Raw genomic sequence first — 25,790 nt, forward strand, 5'->3', positions numbered from 1 at the left:
CTCCCTGCCACCTTCAAAATGTGGTTAGGGGAGAAGAGAGCTAATATTCTAGTGGCCATTGCTGATGTGTTGTAGACACACTTGAGGAAACTTTGATGTTCTTGTATGTTTTTTCCCCTTTTCTAAATGTAACTTTGTCAAGAGTAGTTTAAAAAAAAAATCTATACATGTAAGTTACATATCTCATTATTATAAATAGACTTCTTTAGCTATATGACTACAGATAAGCTCATACTTTCTGGATTTTAGCAGTTATCTACAGTTATTTGGAATTACTTACAAATCTGTGAAGTTGAAAATTCCTTAATAAAGCTTCTACCATATTTTATTCCAATATTTTCACATTTTAGGTGAAATAGACTTTGAAAATTTTATATATCGTACACATTTTTAAGCAGTTGTGTTTTACTTAATTTATAATAATAACATATAGGATAGCTCCCAAATGCATTTTTTGGAAGGAATATACACTCAATTTCTTTTCAGAAGCTTCTTGTTCACATTTATTTATTTATTTCACATTTATTTTACTTATAAACTAAATTTCACATTTCACATTTCACATTTATTTATTTCACATTTATTTTACTTATAAACTAAACTAAATCCAAACAATCTGAGCTAAAAATACATTTTTTGGGAAAATTTTATTGGAAAATGTGGGCAAACTTTATTATGCTTATGGATACAATTTGATCAACAGAGAGGGAGAATTTTTCCTCGACTCTTTTATGGTCCCTGGCTGGGTCTGAAAATTAAACTGACAAAGTCAGACTAACAGGAAAAACCGCATTTATTTGAGTTTTACATGAGATGGCAACCCCCATAAGGAAACGAAGACCCAAAGAATTAGTGAAATCTAGTTGCTATAATAGTGGGTTAAAGGATCAGAGGCAGGTGCAGAAAAGCAACTAAACTACGCGGAGAGGCTGAAGGGAGCTATGAATTATTTTAACAAGGTCAGCCTACATAGAATTCTCTCCATCTCAATTTCTTGCTCTTGTTGGGCATAAAAATGTTACCTTCCTTCTCAAACAGGGAATACATCTTTCACATAGCAATTTAATATCCTGCTTTTAAGAAAAAGAAAGAAGGACTGAGCGTTTTTCCTGTATTTGTTGTTCTTCAAGTACCTTTATCTCAAAAGTCAATACACCGGAGTGGCGTATTTTGGGGTGATGTCCTCTGAACTCCTTCAACAGTCAGTGGCAGCAATAGCCTGTAGGAATAGGCTTGTAAGTACAGGGAAGCCCAAACAGCAGGGGCTTAAACAAATCGGGGTTTGTCTCAAATATAAAGAAGCATTGAGGTGGGCAGGAAATGGTTGGCACGGGGGCTCCACAGTGGCATCAGGGTGCCCTCTCCCTCATTTCTGCTCTGCACTTAATAGTGTTTGCTTGCATCTTCATTCCTGGTACCTAATGGTCTTATGGTGGCTGATGCAACTCCAGGCACCTACTCTCCATTGCAAGGAGCAGAGGGTAAAGATGCCCTCTTTTCTCATGGAGCTGGAGCTTTTCCAGGGACCACACCTAGCATACTGCTTCTTATCTTATTATCCATAGCTTATTATCCATAGCTGCAAGACAGCTAGCTAGGGAGTAGGGCTTGTGGATTACAGATGTCCTTAAACCAAAAACACAGCAAAATACATACATATGCAAATCACAGTGAAAGATGTAAACATGCAAATTGTGGGCAGGAGTTCCTCTTTTGTTGTTGTTTCTTTAAAACAAATGTATCAGTTGTCCATTTCCAATAGGCTGATTCTTATTCAAAACCCAAAGTTGTTCTTTGGGTGTGGATATTTCTGACCAGATCCCATGAGTTCAGCAATCTTGTTTGCTATATCTGTAGAATGCTCTAGAATGCCTAGCTTGATTTACTCAGTTATGGCTTTTACAGTGAATGTCGGTGATGTTTTACAATTTCAGACTGGCAATAGGCTTAGCATCTATGCTTGGGCCTTGAACTAGTATTATTCCCTGAATGTCTTTTAAACATGACGATATAAATTAGCAATTAGAATCTAGAAGGTGAACAATTAACTGTTTAATCAAACTATGGGGGAAAAAAGAAAGGAAAAATATATATGCAAGAAGACTTGTGTGGGAAATTCAAATAACTGAATTTTAATATAGTTAGTTTAATAAAATTGTAGAATGAAATAATTCTGCCTATGTATATGTGTGTCTACAATAAATATATATCCTGATATATCCTGGTGTTATTTGAGAAAACAAAACCGCAGTGGGTTTATTTGGGTGTATAATTTTGTAAAGAGATGTGACCATGTAATTTTAAAAGAGAATGAGCTACTTGTTCATTCTCTTTGAAAAGCGTAGATTCGTATTTCTTGGTTTGGGGGAACAAAATACTGATATTTTAGTGTTTTCTGAAGGAAATATTCCAGAAATTTGATATTTTTTTCATTGTGAGATAATCTATGATATTCTTCTAGTTTACATTATATGTGATATATTAACGTGTATTATTACAATATGTTACATATACTATAAAGTATGTACTCTCCTCATGCAGTGCTCAGATGTACACAGACTTAAAAGCTCCTGTATTTTTTACACCTAATCCAATCTTCATGAGCCCACTCTGCTACCTAGATTGTAATGTGTATCTGGGCTGGGTCAGGTCCCACTTGCTTAAAACAACATCCCAGCGTCTTAGGTTTTAAATACTCTTCTAGGTGAACACTCACCAATGCAGCTGCTGATTGTCTCCTCCTCTCTTCCCGGTCCTCACCCTAAAATTGTACAGGGGCAGGTGTGATTACTAGTTCTTGGTGTGGGGAGGGGGGGCACCCAGCTTGAATGCCTCCATCTATGCTGGAGTCTGTTTATATGGTGCGTGTGTGTCTGTTTTGGCCTCTCAACTGCAGGCTTTTTAATTTGATCCAGTTCCCTAATGACCCTTTGGGTGTCTGGTGCATCCATTGCCACATAAAGCTGACATGAATTGATGTGAATTGACATGACATGATGTGAATTGACAGGTCCTCCGCCCTCACCCGAGGCCTTGCTCAGGTAGTGATCTCTCAGCATCTGCGATTCCTGAGCACACAAAGAAACCCCGATTCTCTCTCTAGCCACCTGTCCTCGCCACTGCTGCATATTCACCACGAGGAGCTATTAGATGTGACTGCCGTGGAGATTCTCTGGAGGCTTCCATATTCCACGCGAGTCAGCCACTGTTTCTCCCCAAGTTCTCTTACTTTCTCAACACCTATCACCACGTTCCCTAAGTGCTGTTCCAGTGCCTCGTGGATGTAGACGTGGCCCAGGGTGGTGGAGGACAAGGCGTGGAGAGGAGGACCTTTGTATCCGATCTCCTTGTCCTCTCTGTGTCTCCCCTTCTGCTCCCATAATCCAGATAGGAAGGCACCCCCTTTTCCTACTTTTCTGGGAGACATTTATACTCTTTCATTCTCAGAAGGGGAAAAAGCCTCCCATGTCAGCCTCACTGCTAGGAAGGTTGCCCTCGGTCATCGGAGAAACTCTATAATCTGGGTCAGCCTGGCTTGCCTCTTGATGTTGTAGCCACAGGATGATTTGTAGCTATGAATAAAAATGTTTTGGATTAATCTATAAAGAGTTCACCAAACTCCACACCTGAAAAACAAATAATCCAGTGAAGAAATGGGCAGAAGACATGAATAGACACTTCTCTAAAGAAGACATCCGGATGGCCAACAGGCACATGAAAAGATGCTCAACGTCGCATCCTCATCAGGGAAATACAAATCAAAACCACACTCAGGTATCACCTCACGCCAGTCAGAGTGGCCAAAGTGAACAAATCAGGAGACTATAGATGCTGGCGAGGATGTGGAGAAACGGGAACCCTCTTGCACTGTTGGTGGGAATGCAAATTGGTGCAGCCGCTCTGGAAAGCAGTGTGGAGGTTCCTCAGAAAATTAAAAATAGACCTACCCTATGACCCAGCAATAGCACTGCTAGGAATTTATCCAAGGGATACAGGAGTACTGATGCATAGGGCCACTTGTACCCCAATGTTCATAGCAGCACTCTCAACAATAGCCAAATTATGGAAAGAGCCTAAATGTCCATCAACTGATGAATGGATAAAGAAATTGTGGTTTATATACACAATGGAATACTACGTGGCAATGAGAAAAAATGAAATATGGCCTTTTGTAGCAACGTGGATGGAACTGGAGAGTGTGATGCTAAGTGAAATAAGCCATACAGAGAAAGACAGATACCATATGGTTTCACTCTTATGTGGATCCTGAGAAACTTAACAGGAACCCATGGGGGAGGGGAAGGAAAAAAAAAAAAAAAAAAAGAGGTTAGAGTGGGAGAGAGCCAAAGCATAAGAGATTGTTAAAAACTGAGAACAAACTGAGGGTTGATGGGGGGTGGGAGGGAGGAGAGGGTGGGTGATGGGTATTGAGGAGGGCACCTTTTGGGATGAGCACTGGGTGTTGTATGGAAACCAATTTGTCAATAAATTTCATATAAAAAAATGTTTTGGATTAATACTGCCTAAAAAGAATGCTCAATGCAGAGTATATACCTTCTCCTTGTCCTATTGAGCGACAAAAATGGTCAGATCCTAGACACATCCTCATTATTTCCATTTTTATTGAAAGGAATTAAATGTACTAATAAAAGTTATTTTGAACATGCATGTCCATAGAAACTTGTAAAGGGTGTGTGTGTGTGTCTGTGTGTCTATGGATACATTTCTACATTGACAAAAAGAAAAAGGCAGCTACATCGTTCCATTTTCTATTTCTCAATTATATAGTATATAATGCACATTCTTCTGTCAGTTTATGAGTATATAGTTTCATTTAGGCCCATGTCAGTAGAAATCATCATAATTATATCTTCAGTAACTGGAGAATGAATATATTTTGAACACCCTATATATCTTCTAGTTAAACCAAGTTTTCAATAATTTAAGAAATTAGCTTGATAGATTCAATAAAGTCCATAATATAAAATCGAGGAAGATTACAAAATATTTTTCAAAAAAAGTTCTCATGAATAATAAAAAATGGTTTGTGTAGATGAACATACATATGTTTGTATTTTTTGTTTGTTTGTTTTTGACTTTGACTTTACATCTCACGTGTTTTATACTATTCCAAACCAAATATACCATATCAGTGACTTTATTTCAGGGCCATACAGTTTCTGAAAATAAATGTGTATCCACATTGTCTCTTACAACAACCTGCTTGCATTGTTGAGAATTTAATATGTGCTGTAAGGATTTATCCATGATGTAAAACAAAATAAAAATCTGTGACACATTATAATTAAAATAAGTAGTGACCCCAAAAGTGATAATTGGTGGAATGTAGTATTTAACTGCAACTATTTCCAGCTGGTGTAGTGAAATTAGAAGTCGGTACAACTTTTGAGAAAATAGGCAGTAAGACAGATCTCCTTAATGCAAAGCAGGTAGCTTTGCACTGATCAAGCTTGTTAGTTTGGTATCTGATCTTTTTTATTTAATTGGAATAATATAAATTGATTTTCAGATTAATTGAGAACATGTGTTAGCTAACATAGTGTTCTTTTTATCTACTTTACCTAAAATGACCTGAGCTGATTTCCTAAGTACTTCATCTTAACCAACTGAAAATCTGTGCTTGGTAAGATACATAAACACCCTGTAGGGCACAGATCCATGTTGAAGTATGATTGCCGTCTTCCTGAACCAACCAAAAAATGTACATGATTGTGCTTTACAACTAACTAATCTACTCTTTCAGTAGATTTAAATGAATAGAATCAGTAGGTCTAAGGTGTCACCCGGGCATTTTTAATGATTAACCAAGTGATTCTGATGTAAATGGTTTTCAGACTACACTTCAAGAAATACATAAGCTAGAAATTATTCTATGTGCATTTTTACTTAACAATTCTATAAAGAAAGACATGGATTCTCCTCATGTCATACACAGTTACTAAGATATGGAGAAATACATCTACATGGTCCTTAAATTTCAGTCCCTATTAGCACAAAATGGCGGACTTGTTTAACTTTCCAGATTACTTGGTGATCCAGCTGTCTTCTGCATTACTCAACTACAATCCGTAGTCTTTGAGCACCAAAACAGTCTGAAAACATCATATACCACAGTGTCAAGAATGGGGATTTGAGAGAATAGGATGGAAATCCATTTAGAAGATTGACAAGGAAATACAGATAGACTGGTATAAAGAGGGTCAGACAATTTGAAGAAAAGTCAGCAGACTCTAGTGTGGCTGCTCTTAGGTTTTGACTCCACGCTGTCACTTTTAATGTCCTGTTCACCCTCAGGCAAATTGGAAACTACTACTACTATAAAAACATCCTTTTACTGGTTTTATCTCTTACACAACTTTGAGAGAAATAACATTTGTTAAGCTGTTTTTTGTTACAAAAGCAAGATAGCCTTGTTGGAGAAAATTTGGAAAATATATAAAAATTAAAAGAAGCAAATTAAATTTTCTGTATGTCATTGAATCAGATCCTATTTGGCTTTATAGAGACCCACATATATCTACATACAAGTGTGAGCTTGTGCTCGTGCATCTTTTAAATTAAGTAGTTTCACGGAGATACGCACACAGAAGAATGCCCAAACCTCACTTGTGCAGCTTAACGAATTTTCACATAGTGAACACATTTATGTAATCAACACTGAGAGCAAGAAACAGAAATTAATTGGCCTCCAAAAGCCCAGCCTTATGGCTGTGGCATTCCCAGCCCACCTTCTTCACAGACGTGACCCTATTCTGACTCCTCTCACAGTGGAGACATTTGCCAATCTTTGAAATGTATACCCTGGGAGTCATATGGTGTGTGGTGCTTTGTGTCTGGTTTCTTACACTTTGCCTTATGTTCATGAAGATCATCCATGTGGTTACTTGTTACAGTGATTTGTTCATTCTCCGTACTAACATTCTACATTGTACTAACATTCTACAGTACTTCTACTGTCCACAGAAAGCAATCTATGTAAGCATCTTTATGGGTGGGCATTTAGGTTGTTTCCTCATTTCGACTAGACAACACTCTTCTGGTCATCCTTGGCATGCCTTTAGATAAAAATTTTACTGGACTTTTACATATAAAAACATGTACAAATCATACTGAATGGTTGTATGAATTTTCACAGAATAAACCCACCAACGTAGCCAGCACACAAATAGAGAAAGAACCCATTATGGATACCCAAGAATTCCCTGCTATGCATGGTAAATTTAATGACTCCTAGATATTGCATGTGAAAAAATAATAAATCTTGGGGTAAAGTCATATTGCTCAAAAGAAGATATACTTTGCCTCTGTTAAAATAGGAGAAAACCACCCTAATTCAATCAGAGTTTGAAAGTTGCGTTTTAGTCACAGTGAGGCATGGTCTAGACCCCATGAAGAATTATTAAGAGAGTGTAGAACTTCAGTGATCCCAACGAGAAGGAGGGGACATTTCCCAGGTCTTTGCCTCCTTGGTGGCTGAGGAGTGCAGTGTTTGACCCCTCGGTCCCTGATGGCTCTCTCCTCAGTCACTCCCTCTGAACCTCGTATTTCTGCTCAGCATGTCAGCCTTTCACCGCACATCATTTGCAAGTAGGACAAACTGTGTTGGTATCTTTTAAAACAAAATTTGGGTAATTATTTTCTCCTGCTTTTTTTCTACTACTTTTTATTTACATCTTGTCACATAGTGTTTGTAGCATAACAGATTTTTCAAGTTCCAGCTGAGAACTCTTTCTTTCTCTGATTCTGGCCCCAGGCTTCTGTGATCTACCCCACACTGTGACAGAACTGGGGGCAGGGCATTTGTTCTCAGGCTTTGATTAGAGAGAACCATTTCCTGCTTGGCTCACATCTGATGTTCCTTGATTGTGCAAAAGTCGTTGACCTACATAATAGACTCTGGTTGCAACAGGCCAAGGACGTACCTTTTCACCAGGTAGCACATACCACTGGTAGATGTGCCTGCTTACCTTTTTCTTGGGCTGTATGATCCCAAGGTAATCACTTCACTCATGGTATATGATGCTCAGACTCCTGATTTATATGTGAACCCCGAAAATGATGACTATAGTATTTTCTGATAGCACTTACTTACCTGAAAATACCCACTTGATGCACTGTGCTCTTTTATAATGTACAAGTTTTATTTTCTAAATAGTGAAAAATGTAAGTGATCAAGGCTACGGAAGTGTTACATTTCAGAGAAAAGGAGGTACACGTGTGTATAAACAAAAGCTTGCCACCCGTAAAATGTGAACAAGATAAAGGCAAAATCACTTCCTAAAAGTAAGCCTCCAGGAAATACTTGACATTTTCAAGAAGATGTTTGCCCTTTAATGTCATCATTTGCTTTTTCCATGTGGGTTTTTGAGGTGCTTGAAAATTGCAAGCTTCCTCCTTTTTTTTCTTCTTTTTTCCTTTTTTGGAAAGCTAGGGAGTAGGAATAGTAATGAGATGCTCTTCAGCTAGACAAATGCCAAGATGGCCAATTAGCTGACATCAAAACAAAAATAACTCTTTTCACATGGAATCTTTTTTGTTGTTTCTTTTAAGACCTCAACTGCCACGGTAAATGTGTTAGTGACAGATGTCAATGACAACGCCCCAGTGTTCGATCCCTATCTGCCTCGAAATCTGTCCGTGGTCGAAGAAGAAGCCAATGCGTTTGTGGGTCAAGTAAGGGTAAGTGGCGCGTATATATCAAGTGCATTTTTAAGTGAATATGTTTCATATATTTTAATTTCAAAAAGACATTCAGCTAATGCAGGGTACAGTGGACCATTAGAAGTGTTGAAAGCGATCAGTGAGATCACTTGGGTATGAGGCGAAACACCAGTAAAGTGCATTCATTCTCAATCACAGTGCCGGATAGTCTTCCAGATTTTTTTTCCCCGTAAATCACATTGTGTCCATTTGGCTTTACCTCGTTAAGCTTGTTGATTTACATTTTAAGACCATCAGGTGTTTTAAATGTTGATTAATTTAAAGTATTCTTTTCTTACTTAATATATATTTTTATTTTCTGAAATTAATACTAAGATATTTGTAGAGAAATATGTGATAGCTCTACCATTAACTATGAATTTGTAGGTGCATCCCTCAAAATACAGATGTTTGGAGGTAAATTCATCTGGTTGTGTAAACATGCCCTCAGCATTCTCTGGGTACCTGTATTTCACACACAACTTTTGTCCAACGTGTTCTCCTTCTTGACTTATTCATTAGCCAGTTTTTATTAGCCAGTTTCCGTAGTTCCTTTGATGCATAATCCCATTTTTCTTATAGCAAGGGCAATATTTCCTCAGCTGGGCCATACTTGGTCTTGAACTTGGTAAAGGGTCTAGAAGCCATAAGCTGAGGGCACATTTTGAGGATGACACCCCTATTGTGAAGCATCTACCTGAGATGAGGCATCTGTGTGGGCCACAGGCAAGGGAGTGGGGCACCCCAGTGTGCGAGTCCAGACTTTGGGATCGTACCCTTTCCCTGTTAATGCCGCGAGCCGTGAACAGGAGGTTTTCTGGTGCTTTGAAGCAAGCCTTCTCTACCAGGCAGCTGCACTTCCAGTCAGACATAGGGTCTGGCATTCAGTCCAGTTTCCTCTCTGGCTGCAGAAGAGGAGGGCTTCTTTAAACAATGTCACAAAGACCCTCTGCCTTCCACACCAAGCCCTGGGGGTTTCGCTGAACAGTTGGAGCTCATCAGTGTTTTCCCTTAGAGCTTTGACGATAACTTACAACAACTTCACAGCCATTATCGTCATCATTGTCAGACTCCCTCTCAAATCCTGCAGAGGTCACATAAGGCATACGTTCCCTTGTGCTTTTATGCCACCCCAGCTCGCCGCAGGGGAGAGGTTTGTAATTGTGCCGCAGCAGTGCGCCCGGGAGTCTTGATGTCATGTAGCCAGCAAGCCATCAACTCCAGAACCCTGTATAATAATACCTCTGGCGTCAAAACTCTCACCGTGAACTCGGCCAGAAAAGACCTGTAGACAAAAGATTGAGGAGTTCAAGTGACACTAACAGGAAAGTGAGGAAGTGATGCAGGGAAAAGACAGGTACCAGTGCAGGGCTGGCTACTGCACAGGTCCTCGTGAGGAAAACTGGAGCTCAATCCCAACAACAAATCTAGGAAATCATATGGCCCGGAGTTATCAATCCCGAGAACCGAGGGAACTGGCAAATTCATGCACAAAACCCTGACAGTTCTCAGTCACTGATGCTTTGGAGGGCATTTTCAGTACTTCTTGCCTCCAGTGCAAACAAGCGGCCAGGTCTCTGCAGCTCAGATACAGGAGTATTCAGTCAGACTGCACACACAGGTAGTCAGACTGCACACACAGACTGCACACACAGACTGCACAGCAGGTAGAAGTTGGCCAAAGAGTATACCTGCTCTGAGGGCCACGGGTGGGGCACTAGCAGTTTCTATAACACCAAGCAGACAAGATGATAAAATCTGAGCGGCATGTGCAGAAAACACAGAAAAGGAGGCAGTGCTGGCATTTACTCATGAAGGATGAGTATTGACGAGAAGAAAATTGGGAGGGGTTGGAAGCTGTCTGGCAGGTAATTGCATGAATGAAAGCACAGACACAGAGCACTGACATGTCACATTACAGGAAATTAGATGTGCCACATCGTAAAGATTTCTCTGTGCGTGTTGGAGAAGGTGGTGGGGGGACCCCTGCAGGGCGTGACGGATGGCGTCACTAGATTTTTATAAAGCTTACTCCTGGGTAGATTGTAATGGGAGATTCTAAATTCAGAAAGCTGTATTTAGTTACATCTACCAATTACTCAGAAAGAATAAACAGGTACTGAAATCACTTAGGGAAAATTATCTTTTCCATTTCTCATACTTAACATTGGAGAGTAAAGGCCATATGGAATATATAATTAATCATAAGTAAGTAGGCATTAATATAATGATTAATTTTTCGTAATTTTTATTTTTCCTTTCTCTTTATTTTCATCACTTTCCCTAGTGATTCTTCATCTTTGAAGGAATTATAGCATTAAGTTTGTTTCTTGTCTACTACTTCTAAAATTCAACAAGGAATGGTCTTTGTAATGTATTTTGGCATTAAAAACTCTGGCAGTCATAATTTGATAAAGCAGTAATTGTCATGGACTTTAGGCAATAACATCTTTTCACAAAAACCTAAAATGACTGAAACTAAAAAGGAACATGAAAACGTGCAAAGCAGGTGCATACTACTGATTCCGCCCAGTCCCACAGAAGTTGTAACGTCCATAGGATGGGATTTTCATGCATCCTAACAGTCTCCTGTTGCTACCTAATGAGAATTTTATGATACATTAATTTCACTAAATGACTCCTGCCCTGCTTATAGAATTTAATTCTAGTTGTCACCAGAACTCTATGAAGACACACTTAAAACCAAAATACATATGGTTATTTATTGTACTGAATTTGAGTTACCGACTCCAGAGTTTTTGTTCTAATGATGTGGTTGTGTGTTAATCCACTGTTTGCATTCCAGTGCTAAAGGCACTTTTTATTTACTTTTGAATGTACTAAGGCAGTGTCGTAGTAACTCAACTTTATTAAATAGGGAATACTTCTGAAGCAATATTTATGGATTGTGCAACGCAAAGTTTCATCAGCACGTTAAAAAATAAACTCCCAACCTGCAACGTTTTAACGGAGAGCTCACTATATGCCAGTACCATATACCGTACTGAACTTTGAAAACTATTTCCATATTGCCAGGGCACTTGTAGCAGTGGCATTGTTGGGGAGAAGAGAATGTGTGCAGAGTGAAACCTAGCAAACACAGTGAGAACACACTCTGTGTTGATGTCAAGTGTCAAAGTGTCATCCTGGTGATTTACTGAAGGACGAGGAACGCCACAAAGGAATAAGTAGCTGTGTCAGTGTTCATGGGAAAATGTATTCATCTGTAGTATCTGGACAAGTTAGTGAGATTCTAGGTTGGAACAAACAAGGCAAAGAAAGATACCAGGTGGAGATGACCCAGGACAGAGCTGGGCTGAAGAGGCAATTTGAGAACAAGTCAACAGCCTGACAATAATGGAAGATTTGTTGAGAGGAGTTCTGGAAAAGTGATTAGGAACACGTTGAGTTCGGACGGGGAAGACCAGGGGGGCTGCTAGAGAGACTTGGTGTGTCGGCGTAAAGTCTTGTTTAGTGTTTAGTGCCCTGCACAGCATGTCACGGGGGGAGCATGTAGGGGGATCTGCGTGCATATTCTGATGGTGGACCACAAGTGTGCCAACAGGGCATCCTCGGTGAGGTGTTGGGTGTAAGAGGCCTCACACCAGCCACGGACAAAATCCCTGCCCATTCCAGATCCCGGGGTATGCAGAGAAGCAGCAGAAGACACATGCTTGTGTGTGAGAGAGACACAGAAGGAGATTGTATATTATAGAGGATCTAATAAATAATATGTATATATATATATATATATATATATATATATACACATATATATATTAGAGAAGACATGTATACACACATATGTGTATATAGAAATACTTAGGTATGTAGGTATTATTGTTAAATAAGGTCAATAGTTGAGGGTAAAGAGGCTGGGTCTACTGTTGAGATTATGTCATTTCTTTTGTTTTTTTTTTTTTTTAAGTTCAGTAAACTGCTTAGATGTGTTTCCCAGACCTTATTTATCACTAAATCAGAAGGACGCCCAGGAAAGGTTCACCCTGATGTGTGAGAATCAGGCGGCCAAGTTTGGTCCCACCACACACCCTGGGTCTATAGACGTGGGCCCTCAATGCCATGGATGCCATTTTCATTGATCTGCTCAAAGAAGGTCTGACAGATGGACCCCCGAGTCTGGGTGAGAAGTGCAGAGGAGATAAAGGGGAGACCTGTTTCAGTAAACATGGTCTTCACTGCTGGGTCCCCAAAAGGACCTCTTTGTACTTGTCTGACAGAGTTTAGCCTGAGGGAGGAGAAGCTGTTTTCACTTTGTGACACGTGCCCAGGAGGCACTTTGTGGAGATTTGGAGTGAGTGGGAGGTGAGGCCCCGGGAGGCCTTGGAGGCTCGTCCAGCTGCCTGCCCTCGGACAGCAGCTCGTGGAGAGGTTCCTCAGGGGCCACAGTTCTGCTGAAACTTGTCCTGTTTTTCAGAATAGCCTTGGGCATGAAAGCCCACACAGCGGCAGTGAAGGCACGCTTGGAAACCACACTGTCTGTTACGTTTAAAGCAGGTTCTTAGCAGTGTAGATGATACAGAGTGAGCCACTTCCTGGCAAACTTCTAATCGGTGCCTTGCAGCAATTCTTACACTGCATGGACTTCTTTAGCTCTAAGTGACAACAATAGAGGCCCTGAGTCAACAGAATGTTCTTCCAGTTCTAAAACAAAAGTGGCTGTATTTGTTTAACCTGAAACATAAATGCAGTCCCAGTGTGAGGTCTGCACGCTAAGTTCCAACTACGGGAAAGTGCTAGCAGTTCAGTCTAAACCCTGAAAGCAATTTTAAAGTCATTAGTGCATGTCAGTGTTTAGAAGGGGAGGGCAGGTGTTCGCTTTAAAAAGAAATTGGTGGGGTGTCTGGGTGGCTCAGTCGGTTGAGCGTCCTACTTCAGCTTGGGTCATGATCTCACGGTTCACCAGTTCAAGCCCCGTGTTGGGCTCTGTGCTGACAGCCCAGGGCCTGGAGTCTGTTTCAGATTCTGCATCTCCCTCTCTCTCTGCCCCTCTGCTGCTCGTGGTCTCTCTCTCTCAAGAATAAATAAACGTTAAAAATTAAAAAAAAAAAAGAAATTGGTATTTCCTCCAAATACACAATTTAATATGAAGCAAAGTAAACCTGAACCTCACTGCTGTGTCTCTGATGAATGTCCTTGTTGTCTCTCTGTGTGGGGCTCTAAAAATGAAATGAAGGTGGGGAGCTTTATGGTGTTTTATTTATTTTTTGTAGCTCACTCTGACATTCAACAGTGCCTAAAACTATAATACTTCTTTTTTAAGTGGGCCACAAGTGGGGGATTTTATGGGTTCTCTTGTCAAGTCAAACTATATAAGGCAAATATTATACTCACTCAACTAAAGAAAGAAGCCTGCACAATTTGAAAAATTGGTGACCTGTATTTTAAGGCTGTTACCTAAAAATATTTATAATGGAGATTTATCTGTTGCTTGTGAATATTTTTTTTAATGTTTTTTTTTAAGTTTATTTATTTTGAGAGAGACAGAGAAGATGAGCAGGGGAGGGGCAGAGAGAGAGGGAACTTGAGCAGGGGCGGGGGATGGGCACAGAGAGAGGGAGAGAGAGAATCCCAAGCAGGCTCTGCTCTGTCAGCACAGAGTCTGACACAAGGTTCAATCCCAGGAACCATGAAGTCATGACCTGAGCTGGACTCTCAACCAACTGAGACACCCAGATGCCCCTAAATATTTTTGAAACTCAGTCAATCTTTCAGATTCAATTAGCAATTCATAAATGAATTAGAAAATTTTGTGCTTATATTTTTGCACTGTTTACTTGAGACCTGTCCTTAGATCAGCTTTTAGTCTATCAGCTGTTATAATAAATACGTGTGCGTGTGCCTGCGTGTGTGTGTGTAAACATTCATAGGTGTGTATAGCCCCAGAAGTACGATGAATGATATCCACCCCCAACCTGATGGTCACCTCCGTATTGCCAAATGTCATCTTTATCTGGATAACTTCACTGGTACATTTGAAGCCGATCTCTCTTCCCTTTTTCAGACCCTACTAACTATCTGCTGTCGGTTTCCATGTTGAAGCACACCTGATTCCTCCTGCCTTTCCCTGGCTTCATTTGCTTCCTAAACCTTTTATTTTAATATGTATAAGTCCCTTTTTTCTAGCTTCATTGAGGTATAATTGGTATTCAAAATGCAGCACATGACTCATGTATACAATTTGATGTGTTTGAGTTTGGATATATGGATGCATTCTGGTTACCACGGCCACAATTGAGGCAACGGACATGCCCGTCACCTCCAAAACTAACTTTGGCTCTTGTGTGTGTCTTTTCAGTTGGCTTTCCACTTCTACACGTTCATTTTGGGACATTCCCTGCACCTTGTACCCCACAGCTTCTAGAACATTTAGATTCTCATGTCTTCCACAGCTCTACCCCTTAGCGTTTCTGCGCCTTTAAGCTACAGCTTCAAATAAACCTATATCTGTAAAACTAACCCACCTGAGTGTCTTAGAGATGCCTCGTATCCAACATGACTAACACCGAACCCTTGTCTTCATGTTCCCCAGACAGGGCTTCCTCTCTGGAATTCTCCATCTCAACCTGTGTGTCTCCTCTTTCTTCCTCACTGTGCACATCTGGTCCCTCGCCAGTCCCGATGATTCTCTGTTTCTCACCTGAACTACTATCACAACCTCTTTCTTTTTAAAAACACAGAATTTAGTTTATTTTTCTATCCTTAAAGGCCACACTACATTTAAAAAATATCTTTATAGTTTCTTGACTTTATTGCTGTTTTTCTCACTTAATTGATTATCCTGACAGTAGTCTTTGATACCTCCTAGTTATCCTTAGTGCACCTGCTGGACCGCTGTCTCTAACCACCAGTTCAGCCACAGGAAGCACCTCTCAATGCAGAAAACAAGGTGTACCTCCCGCTGCTACTTCTCCAGCTTTCCCTGCATCAGTGCCCACCTGCTTGCAGTTACTAATCATTATTCTCAGTAACTCCCCCAGGTCTCTGCCTCTGCTCACGCACCCACCTTGATTTCTTCCTTCTCCATTCTTTATTTAGAGAACTCATCTTTGAAAATCTGGTCAAATGTAGCCTCTTCCAGAAAAACTTACCTAAACTTTTCCATGTCCTAAATGATCCGTCCTCATGGCCCCATTTATACTACGCACAATGTTTTTGATAGTGCTTACCAAAGTATATGGAACTGATCTATTTATCCCAATTTCTTGGAAGCACAGACTGTGTCATATTGATCTGAGAGAACTGATACTCAGCCCAATATTTGGTTCTTAGAAGATGCTGAATTAAACTAGACCTAATGGATTAAAATGATCTAAAAGTACCATTTTTTGCAATGAAGATTGAGATATGTTGTAGAAAGACAAGAGGTATAATATATGTCAACATCTGCAAGTATATATTTGGCTTACCACACACATATATGCATAAATAAACAAAGACAATGTTTTGATGTTGGGTATCTATCTACTTTTAGAATTTTTTTATTCTTGAGAGAGACAGAGACAGAGCGTGAGCAGGGTAGGGGCAGAGGGAGAGAGGCACACAGAATCGGAAGCAGGCTCCAGGCTCTGAGCTGTCAGCACAGAGCCCGACATGGGGCTTGAACCCATGAACCATGAGATCATGACCTGAGCCGAAGTTGGACGCCCAACTGACTGAGCCACCCAGGATCCCCAACTTTTAGAATTTTTTTAAACACAGTTCATGTAGTATAGAATGTAGGGGGTTAATTTAAAAAGCAATGTTAATGCCAAGAACACGTGAAATTTCTAATCAGCCTAGAGCAAAATCTTTACCACCAGGAGACAGGGAAACAATAGGTTTAAGAAGATTACTTAGAGGAACAATGTAAGAGATAACGCTCCCAGCCTGTTTGGTCATGTGTTTGGAATTGTATTTTCTACTCACCCGTTTACCATATATACTCTATTTAAATTATTTAATATTTGTCTAAGAAGAAATACTATTTTTGCCTCACAAACCCTTGCTCCATTCATCTCGCTGTGCCTTTTAATGCCACATTACTTATTTATGAGATCCAACTTTATACAAATTGCACTTCTGTTTTATAGACTGATGAAAATTCATGGCCTGTTCACTTTGGTTGGGTTCGGTTATCCTTTCGTGCAAATGTTACAGCCCACTACAATTGCTTACACCGACTTTACTGCCTGAGGAGGACGCTTGCCAATCAACTTCTGGTTTTACAGGAGGGATCCCAACTGTTTCTGAAGCTTTTCATTAAGACCAAATCTCATCCTTTAAACTCTAAGAAAGATGTGTAATATATAGAAAGGGATTGAAAGATACATGCACAATTTATTATAAGGTACACATGCGTGCAAGTAAGCCCAGGCACGTAATCCTCACTAGGAGAGCCCCCTGCCTGCTTCTTCCCACTTTCCCCCACCTTCCATTAACCCCTGTGATTAGTTTCTTGATTTCTATTGTAGACTGACCAACTCACTAAGCTCCCATAAACAAGATAGTCTAGTTACATCTTTTTTAAATTGTCTACAAATAGAATTGTAGAGTATGTGTGCTTTAGTAACTGCCTTCTTTTATTCACCTTATCTTTTTAAGAGTCAACTTTCTTCCCGTTGAGTCATGTATTTTATTTCCAGTGTGTGGTTATGCCACGGTTCATATTCACGTTCTTACTATCGACGAGTGCTGGAGTGGTTTCCAGTTTGAGGCTATCATAACCAATGCTGTTGTGAATACTTTCATATAATGTTTCCTGTGCACATGTGCCTGAATTTCTGTTATGAATATGAGTATATTTAACTTTATTGAAAATCCCAAATCGTTTTCCATACTGACTCTGACGGTTCTCCGAGTTAGTGATTGTCCCCATCTACATTTTTGGTGTGTCAGTCTTTCTGATCTGAGCCAATTTGGTGTGATTTTAGTGGTCTCACACTGGAATCTTTATAAGCATTTTCCTGAAGAGATTGAATATGTTTTCAAAAATATTTACTTACTATTTTGAATTTTTTCCCCAAAGTACTTTTTTAAATCTGGTATCCATGAATATATTGGATTGCCATTGATTTTCTTCTTGAGTGTCCTTTTCATCTGTGAGGATTCTTTATATGTTCATGACTTACTGTTTGTTCCATATATTTCAAACATCTCAAACTCTAGATCTTTTATTGCACTTTCTTTTTTTTTTAATGTTTATTTATTTGTTTTGGGAGAGAGAGAGAATGAATGAATGAATGAATGAATCCCAAGCAGGCTCTGCACTGTCAGCGCATAGCCCAATGTGGGCTCGATCTCATGAATCATGAGATCATGACCTGAGCTGGAATCAAGAGTCTATTGCTTAGCCGACTGAGCCATCCATGCGCCCCATGTATTTCACTTTCTTAAAAGTGTCTTTCGATACATACAGTTTTTAATTTTAAAACTTCCAACTTTATCCATCATTTTTATTGTTTTTTTCTTGCTATCCTTGGGTCATTAAGATATTTTTCTATATTACAAAAAGTTTGTTTTGTTGTTTGTGATAGGTCTATCATCTGAAGTTGATCTTTGTGTATGATGTGACGTACATACCTACTTTCATTTTCTTTTATATAAATACCCACTTATTTAGTAGGCAAGTCTTTTCCCTCTATTTTCTTCTAGAAGTATTAACAGTTTCAGGTCTTCTAAGTCTTTAATACATTTTGAGGTGATCTTTGTGTATGGTGTAATATAAGTGTTCAATTTCTTTCTTTTGCATGTGGATATCTAGTTTTCCCAACACCATTTGTGGAAGACACTCCCTTTTATCCCTTGAATATTCTTGGTTCTTTTGTAGAAGATCAAGTAACTGTATTGGCATGGATTTATTTATGGGCTCTCTATTCTGTAACATTGACCTATTTACCCGTTTTTGTAGCTTTACAATATATTTTGAAATCAGGAACTGTGATGCCTCCATTTTGGTTCTTTTTTTCTCAAGATTTCTTTGGCTATTCTGTGTCTTTATGGTTCCATATAAAATTTAAGACTGTTTTTCACCTTCTGTAAAAAAATGCCAGGGGGATGTTGGTAGAGATTTCATAGAATCTCTAATTGCTTTGGGCAATATGGACATTTTAACAATATTAAATCTTCCAATTCATGAACATGGGATGGCTTTCCATTTATTTATGTCTTCTTTATTTTCTTTGTCATCAATGTTCATCTGTTTCATCAATGTTTGTCTTTTTCATCATTTCATCTACCGTGAGAGACAAAAATTGTCAGGATAGAATGATAAAAGGTTCAATTCATTAGAAAGATAATACTAGTTATGATTATATATATATATGAAGATCAGAGCATCTAAATATATAAGCAAAGACTGACAGATCCAAAGTGAAAATTACTATAATAGTAGGAGACTTCAGTGTCTACTTTTAATTATAGATAGAACATTGGGGCACCTGGGTGGCTCAGTCAGTTGAGCATCCGACTTCGGCTCAGGTCATGATCTCACAGCTCATGAGTTCGAGCCCCACATTGGGCTCTGTGCTGACAACTCGGAGCCTGGAGCCTGCTTCAGATTCTGTATCTCCCTCTCTCTCTGCCCCTAACCCACTTGCATTCTGTCTCTGTCTCTCTCAAAAATAAATAAACATTAAAAAAAATTAAATTATAGATAGAACATATGGAGAGAAAATCAATAAGCAAATAGCATACTTGAGCAACATTGTAAACCAACTGGCCCTAACAGATATAGACAGAATATTCCACCCAAGAAGAACATAATATACCTACTTTTTGAATGATCCATAGCAAATTCTCCAGGGTAGATCACACGTGAGGATACAAAACAAATCTTAACAAATTTAAGAATATTGAAATTATACCAAATACTTTTTTCAACAATGGTGGAATAAAACTAGTAATCAAAAACAGAAAAAAAAACTGGAAAATTCATACATCCCTGGAAATCAAACAGTAATTTTTGAAGAGTCAACGGGTCAAAGAAGAAAGCAAACAGGAATGTAGAAAATAGCTCAAGACAAATGAAAACAAAAGCACAACATATCCAAACTTAATGAGTGTATCAAAAGCAGTACCAAGAGGTAAGTTTATAGCCATAAATGTCTACATTAAAAAAGAAGAAAGATCTCAAATAGACAACATAACTCTACACCTTAAAGGAATTAGAAAAGGAAATACAAACTAAGCCCCAATTAAGGAGAAGGAAAGAAATAATAAAGATTAGAAATAAATCAAACAGAATAGAATAACTGTAGGGAAAAAATCAATGCAACTAGGAGTGGATTTATCTGAAAGATAAATATTGACAAACCTTTATCTAAATTAAGAAAAGAAGAAAACTCAAGGTCAGAAATGAAGAAATATGACAGCTGATGCCACAAAAATATAATAGGTCATGAGACTACTATGAAAAATTATAATCCAACAAATTGGATTTGAAGAAATGGATAAACTCCTAGAACCATACGTACCCAGACTAGATCATGAAGAAAACGAAAACCTGAAAAGTCTAATAATGAAGAAAGAGTAATCAGCGATCAGAAATCTCCTGTCAAATAAAAGCCCAAAATCAGGTGGCTTCACTGGCAAATTCTGCCAAACATTTAAGGAAGTAGTAACACCATTCCTTCTTAAACTGTTCCCAGAAGTTTCGAGAAGCTCATTTTATGAGGCCAGCATTGTCCTTATACCAAAGCCTGTTAAAGACATTGCAAGAAAGAAAACTATAGGCCAATATCCGTAATGAACATAGATGCAAAAATCCTCAACAACATATCATCACACTGAATTCATTACCACATTAAAAGGGTCATAAACCATGATACCATGATCAAGTCCCTGAGATATAACGGATGGCTCAACAGACACATCAATTAATGTGATACATGATACAAACAGATGAAAGATTAAAGTTACATAATCATCTCAATACATGCAGAAAAAGCATTTGATAAAATTCAACACCTTCTTATGATAAAAACTGTCAACAAACCAGGTTCAGAAGGAATGTACCTCAATTTAATTAAGGCCATCAATGGAAAGCTCACTGCTAATATTGTCCTCAACAGTAAAAGGCAGAAAGCTCTGCTCTGAGATCAGGAACAAGGCAGGGAGGCCCCCTCTCACCACTTCTATTCAACTTCGTACTGGAAGTTCTAGCCGGAAGTGGCAGTGCAACGAGTTCTAGTGCCACCAAGTCTCAATTTGCAAGGGCAGGAATCATATATACCCTAGGTAGTTCATTCAGGATGATGGTGATAGAGGCCACTCATACCTCAAACCCTGATTCTCACTCTCACCTATTTTCCCTCTCAAGAAGAGTACCGTATAATGGCCATGGCTTTCTCAGCCCTTCAAAAGGTCATCCCCAAAGTTGCCCTTAGCTGTTTCTTTACGAAGCCATTCCAATATCCTACCAGACCAGCATGGTTGGATGGTACAGTATGTTAGGGCCAACAGATCCTGTAGTTTCGTGCACATAATTGTACCTCCTTTACCATAAAACAAGCCCCTTAGCCTGAAATGATGTTGTGTGTAATCTCATGGACAATAAATGAGGTATTTAATGCTCTTATGAATATTGGTTAAATCCCTGCTCCACCCTAGACTATGCATTAACCACAATAAAGATCATAGTAAATATGAGTCTTTAGGTCATCCACTGTGGGTGGTTTCTGATTATATATATCAAGAGTTACCCTTGTTGGCTGCCCTACCATCCTACCTTTAGCCATGATAGGTTGGCCAGCCCCACAGATCCCTACCCTTCGCAGCCATTTACTTGCCATTCCATCCCTGCAAAATCCTAGGAAACATTTCATTCATCTGCCTTTGATGTTTGAGTATTGTCACCTGGATTCAGAACCCAGAATCCAGAACTCTGCCATTCACATTGACACTAAGGAACACAGTTCCATAGTGTCAGGGTAGGTACCTCTCTGTGGCCCAGAGAGGAGAACCAACCCCTGAGTATCCTAATAATGCCAATGCACCCCATGTTGCACCATTCTGTATTGTTTCAAAGAAGAAATGTTATTGAGGCCTTTCTGGAGAACAAAGTTAGCCAGTGACTTCTCAGATCTCACACAATAAATCCATATTAAAATGCCCTTAGCTTTGGGTCTCTGACCCCTTACTCAAATCTCTAAGGTGGTTCTAGAATTTATACCTTGATGATTATAAGCCATTGTTTTTTCTGGAGGTTCAGGGAGTAACCAGGAGTGAATTAGGATCAGCTACAGATTCCCCTGCCACAATCTTAAGTACCTCAAGATAGCAGTGAACTCTCTTGTTATTCAGACCTGTAACTTGCTCCCTTCACCCCAGCAAGCACAAGAAGGATTCATTCTCAGATCTAGTCCCCTGGATCCTGCCAGTAGTTGTTAACCATATCCTGGTGTTCTTTTTGGCGGATTATCTTTTGCTTCCCATAGCAGGGACAATTAGCCATGCTCCAACTCGACCTTAGTTATTGATGCAGAAGCAATGAAAGTAGATAGTTATAGATCTCGAGGAGGGTGGACATTATCTTGTGAGATGTCTGCTTTATGTGGGATCATTTTATAATCTCTTGATGAGGTGACACTTCTGTCCTCTGGCAATAAAGAGATGGTGAATGTCTCTTTCAGAATGCCCAGAGGATTAAGATGTTCAAGGTTTTGAAGTGCTTCCAGCCACACGTGCTCAGCTCTGCTCTCTTTCCCTATCAATACTTTGAGTTGACATTAGATGTGTCAGGGCTGTGAATGCATCTTTCTTTGTAATTAGGTCTTGAGCGCTATTGTGAGTACAGGCCATCCTCAGCCACAGGTCCGAGGCTTCTGTTAACGCTCCAACAGAGGTCGTCAGCTTTTACCTCATGCTCTGAGTTGATTTGGGTGGTTCTGAGCTTCATTTTCTTTTTCTAAAGATTTCTATTCCACTTAAAAACCAATCAACTCAACAATTCTTATAAATACCTAGAGACTGATAAACCTCAAACTACATTAGCCAGCGCCTCACCTTTCCCTATAGACCATTCAGGGGAGGGTCATACATGAACCATAAATCACCCTCAACTTCCATGCAGTAGGAAAAGAGTCCATGTCAAAATCTCATATTGAGTATCTGCTTTCTAGGGTCACTTCTAATCCTTGGATGATCAAGTCCTTCTGAAACACGTTCCAAAAGCAAGCACTTCTCACTTATCCTTACCCACAATCATTTCTCCCCTAGATTAAATTAGTAGTTTTGTTCCTTGTTGACCTGGGTCACTCCTCCTCTCCTATAGTCAATTTCCCTAGAAATTGCAAAATTATATTTTAATGCAAATTAGACCCCAGAACAAAAATTGTAGTTTTAAATGTAAATTAAACCTCACCCATGTGCTGCTCAAATCTTTCGGTGAATTCCCATTATAAATGAAATCCAAATTCCTTCCCATGGCTTACCTGTCTCCGCACGACTGGCACCCCCCTCTCTCTGATGCATTATCTGTCACCCCACATCAGCCACACTGGGCTTGTTACAGTTATTGAACACAGCCACTCCCGCCTGCCTACAAATAGACTCTACTTGTCATACCTCTGACTAAAACTCTCTGACTCTCCATGTGATTCACATCCTCATTCAGATTTCAGTGATCCTCACTGGAGAATTTATCAGTTTTTTAAGTTCCTGTATTACATGTTGGACTACCCACACTGTCTGAAGTGTCTGAAGGAAGGGATTTATAATATTGTTTTTTTCTTTTCTACTACTAAGCATTTATTCTCTGCATTAAAAGGAAACGGTTCATCGACTTCTTGCTAAGTGAATTTCTGGTTCACTCTATGTCAATCCGTCTTGTTTTTTTTTTTTTTTTTTTTAACGTTTAATTTTGAGACAGAGAGAGACAGAGCATGAACAGGGGAGGGGCAGAGAGAGAGGGAGACACAGAATCTGAAACAGGCTCCAGGCTCTGAGCCGTCAGCACAGAGCCCGACGCGGGGCTCAAACTCACAGACCGTGAGATCGCGACCTGAGCCGAAGTTGGACACTTAACCGACCAAGCCACCCAGGCGCCCCAATCCGTCTGTTTCAAAAAACTCCACTGGTTAAGCAAATCTTGCCTTGCTTTGAGAAAAAATAATGCAAGATTTTGTTTCCTTCTTTTATTGAATTCATACCGCAGAAGAGCGTTAACAACTGGGGGCTCTGTTTTGTAACAAATAGATTTCAGATAGACTTGAAAGGTACACAAATAGGAATTTCTGAACATAGATGATATACTTTCTGCGGATAATGTGTGTATGTAAATATATTTTTCATATGTCTCTGGAGTCTCTAGGCCTTGATATATACATATGCTCCTTGAGTGGAGCATAAGATTTGTGGTTGGAGTTGGCCTCTTCGAGGAAGTTATATTCTCACAAGGCTGATTCTGTCCCTAACTTCCTGCTTCAGTGAATACTCTGTTTTATATCTTGAATTTGTATCTGTAAAATTTAATCTTGGCAGCAATCAGTGTTGCTGTAATAATGCTGTGTAACAAACAACATGAAATCTTCAGGACACACAACAGTGAATATTCACTTTTCTCTTGGGTCTGCAGGTTGGTGGTGTTAGTAGGGTTGGTAGGGTTGGTATATGTGGTAGGGTTGGTGGAGTTGGTGGTGGTTGGTTTGGTAGGGTTTGTAGGGCTGGTAGTCTTAGTGGTGGTGGTTGGTTTGGTAGGGTTGATAGGGCTGGTATAGTGGTGGTGGTTGGTTTGGTAGGGTTGATAGGGCTGGTAGTCTTAGTGGTGGTGGTTGGTTTGGTAGGGTTGGTAGGGTTGGTCATCTTAGTGGTGGTGGTTGGTTTGGTAGGGTTGGTAGCGTTGGTAGTCTTAGTGGTGGTGTTTGGTTTGGTAGGGTTGGTTTTCTTAGTGGAGGTGGTTGGTTTGGTGGGGTTGGTTTTCTTAGTTGTGGTGGTTGGTTTGCTAATGTTGGTTTGTTTGGTAGGGTTGGTAGGGTTGGTAGTCTTACTGGTGGTGGTTGGTTTGGTAGGGTTGGTAGTGCTCGTAGTCTTAGTGATGGTGGTTGGTTTGGTAGGGTTGGTAGGGTTGGTAATCTTAGTGGAGGTGGTTGGTTTGGTAGGGTTGGTTTTTTTAGTGGTGGTGGTAGGTTTGCTAGTGTTGGTTGGTTTGGTAGGGTTGGTAGAGATGTTAATCTTAGTGGTGGTGGTTGGTTTTGTAGGGTTGGTAGGGTTGGTCATCTTAGTGGTGGTGGTTGGTTTGGTAGGGTTGGTAGGGCTGGTAGTATTAGTGGTGGTGGTTGTTTTGGTAGGGTTCGTAGTGCTGGTAGTCTTAGTGATGGTGGTTGGTTTGGTGTGGTTGGTAGGGTTGGTATTCTTAGTGGAGGTGCTTGGTTTTGTAGGGTTGGTAGGGCTGGTAGTCTTAGTGGTGGTGGTTGGTTTGGTAGGGTTGGTAGGGCTGGTAGACTTAGTGGTGGTGGTTGGTTTGGTAGGGTTGTTAGGGCTGGTAGTCTTAATGGTGGTGGTTGGTTTGGTAGGGTTGGTAGTGTTGGTAGGCTTGGTATGGGTGGTAGGGTTGGTAGGGTTAGTAGGGTAGGTGGGGGTTTGTAGTGTTGGTAGTGTTAGTAGTGTTGATAGGGTTGGTAGGTGTAGGTGGGGTTGTATGTTTGGTGGGGGTTGGAGGGTTAGTAGGTTTGGTAGGGTTGGTAGTGTTGGAGGGTTGGTATCAAACATCAGCCTGGTTGGTTGATCTCACTGTGCCCCTGACAGATGTGGTCTAGGCTCTTGCTCAGGTTTAGGTATGCATTGCAAATGTCTTGCTCTTCTCCGGCACTACCTTGAATATGTTTCCTTATGAAGAGTGAGAATGCAACAGGCCACACCTAGTCACACTTGAACATATGACCCACATGTACGTGTAACATGTCTCCTTTAATGGGAGTTACTGCAGTGTCCCTTGGAAAAGGAATGGGGTGAAAACTTCAGTAACAGGGAGAAAGTGGATAGCAGAGCAATAATTCGCCTTACCATAATCCCTTTTGATTTCCACAAAAATCTGTTTACAGAGATGTTTCCTCAGAGATTCTATTTTACTAGGC

The 25,790-nt window shown here is 39.9% G+C and overlaps 1 protein-coding gene across 8 annotated transcripts in view; it reads left to right on the forward strand.

Moving 5' to 3' along the window:
* Positions 1–25,790, forward strand: part of PCDH15 (protocadherin related 15) — a 1,549,353-nt gene that overhangs the window by 1,291,642 nt on the left and 231,921 nt on the right. For all 8 annotated transcript variants that reach the window (XM_045040943.1, XM_045040941.1, XM_045040940.1 and 5 more), the window contains one exon: positions 8,572–8,700. In XM_045040943.1, the coding sequence (XP_044896878.1) occupies positions 8,572–8,700 (129 nt within the window). The remainder of the gene's footprint in view (positions 1–8,571; positions 8,701–25,790) is intronic.

This window comes from Felis catus, chromosome D2, assembly GCF_018350175.1.
Source record: "Felis catus isolate Fca126 chromosome D2, F.catus_Fca126_mat1.0, whole genome shotgun sequence".
In the NCBI taxonomy this organism is placed as follows: Eukaryota; Metazoa; Chordata; class Mammalia; order Carnivora; family Felidae; genus Felis; species Felis catus.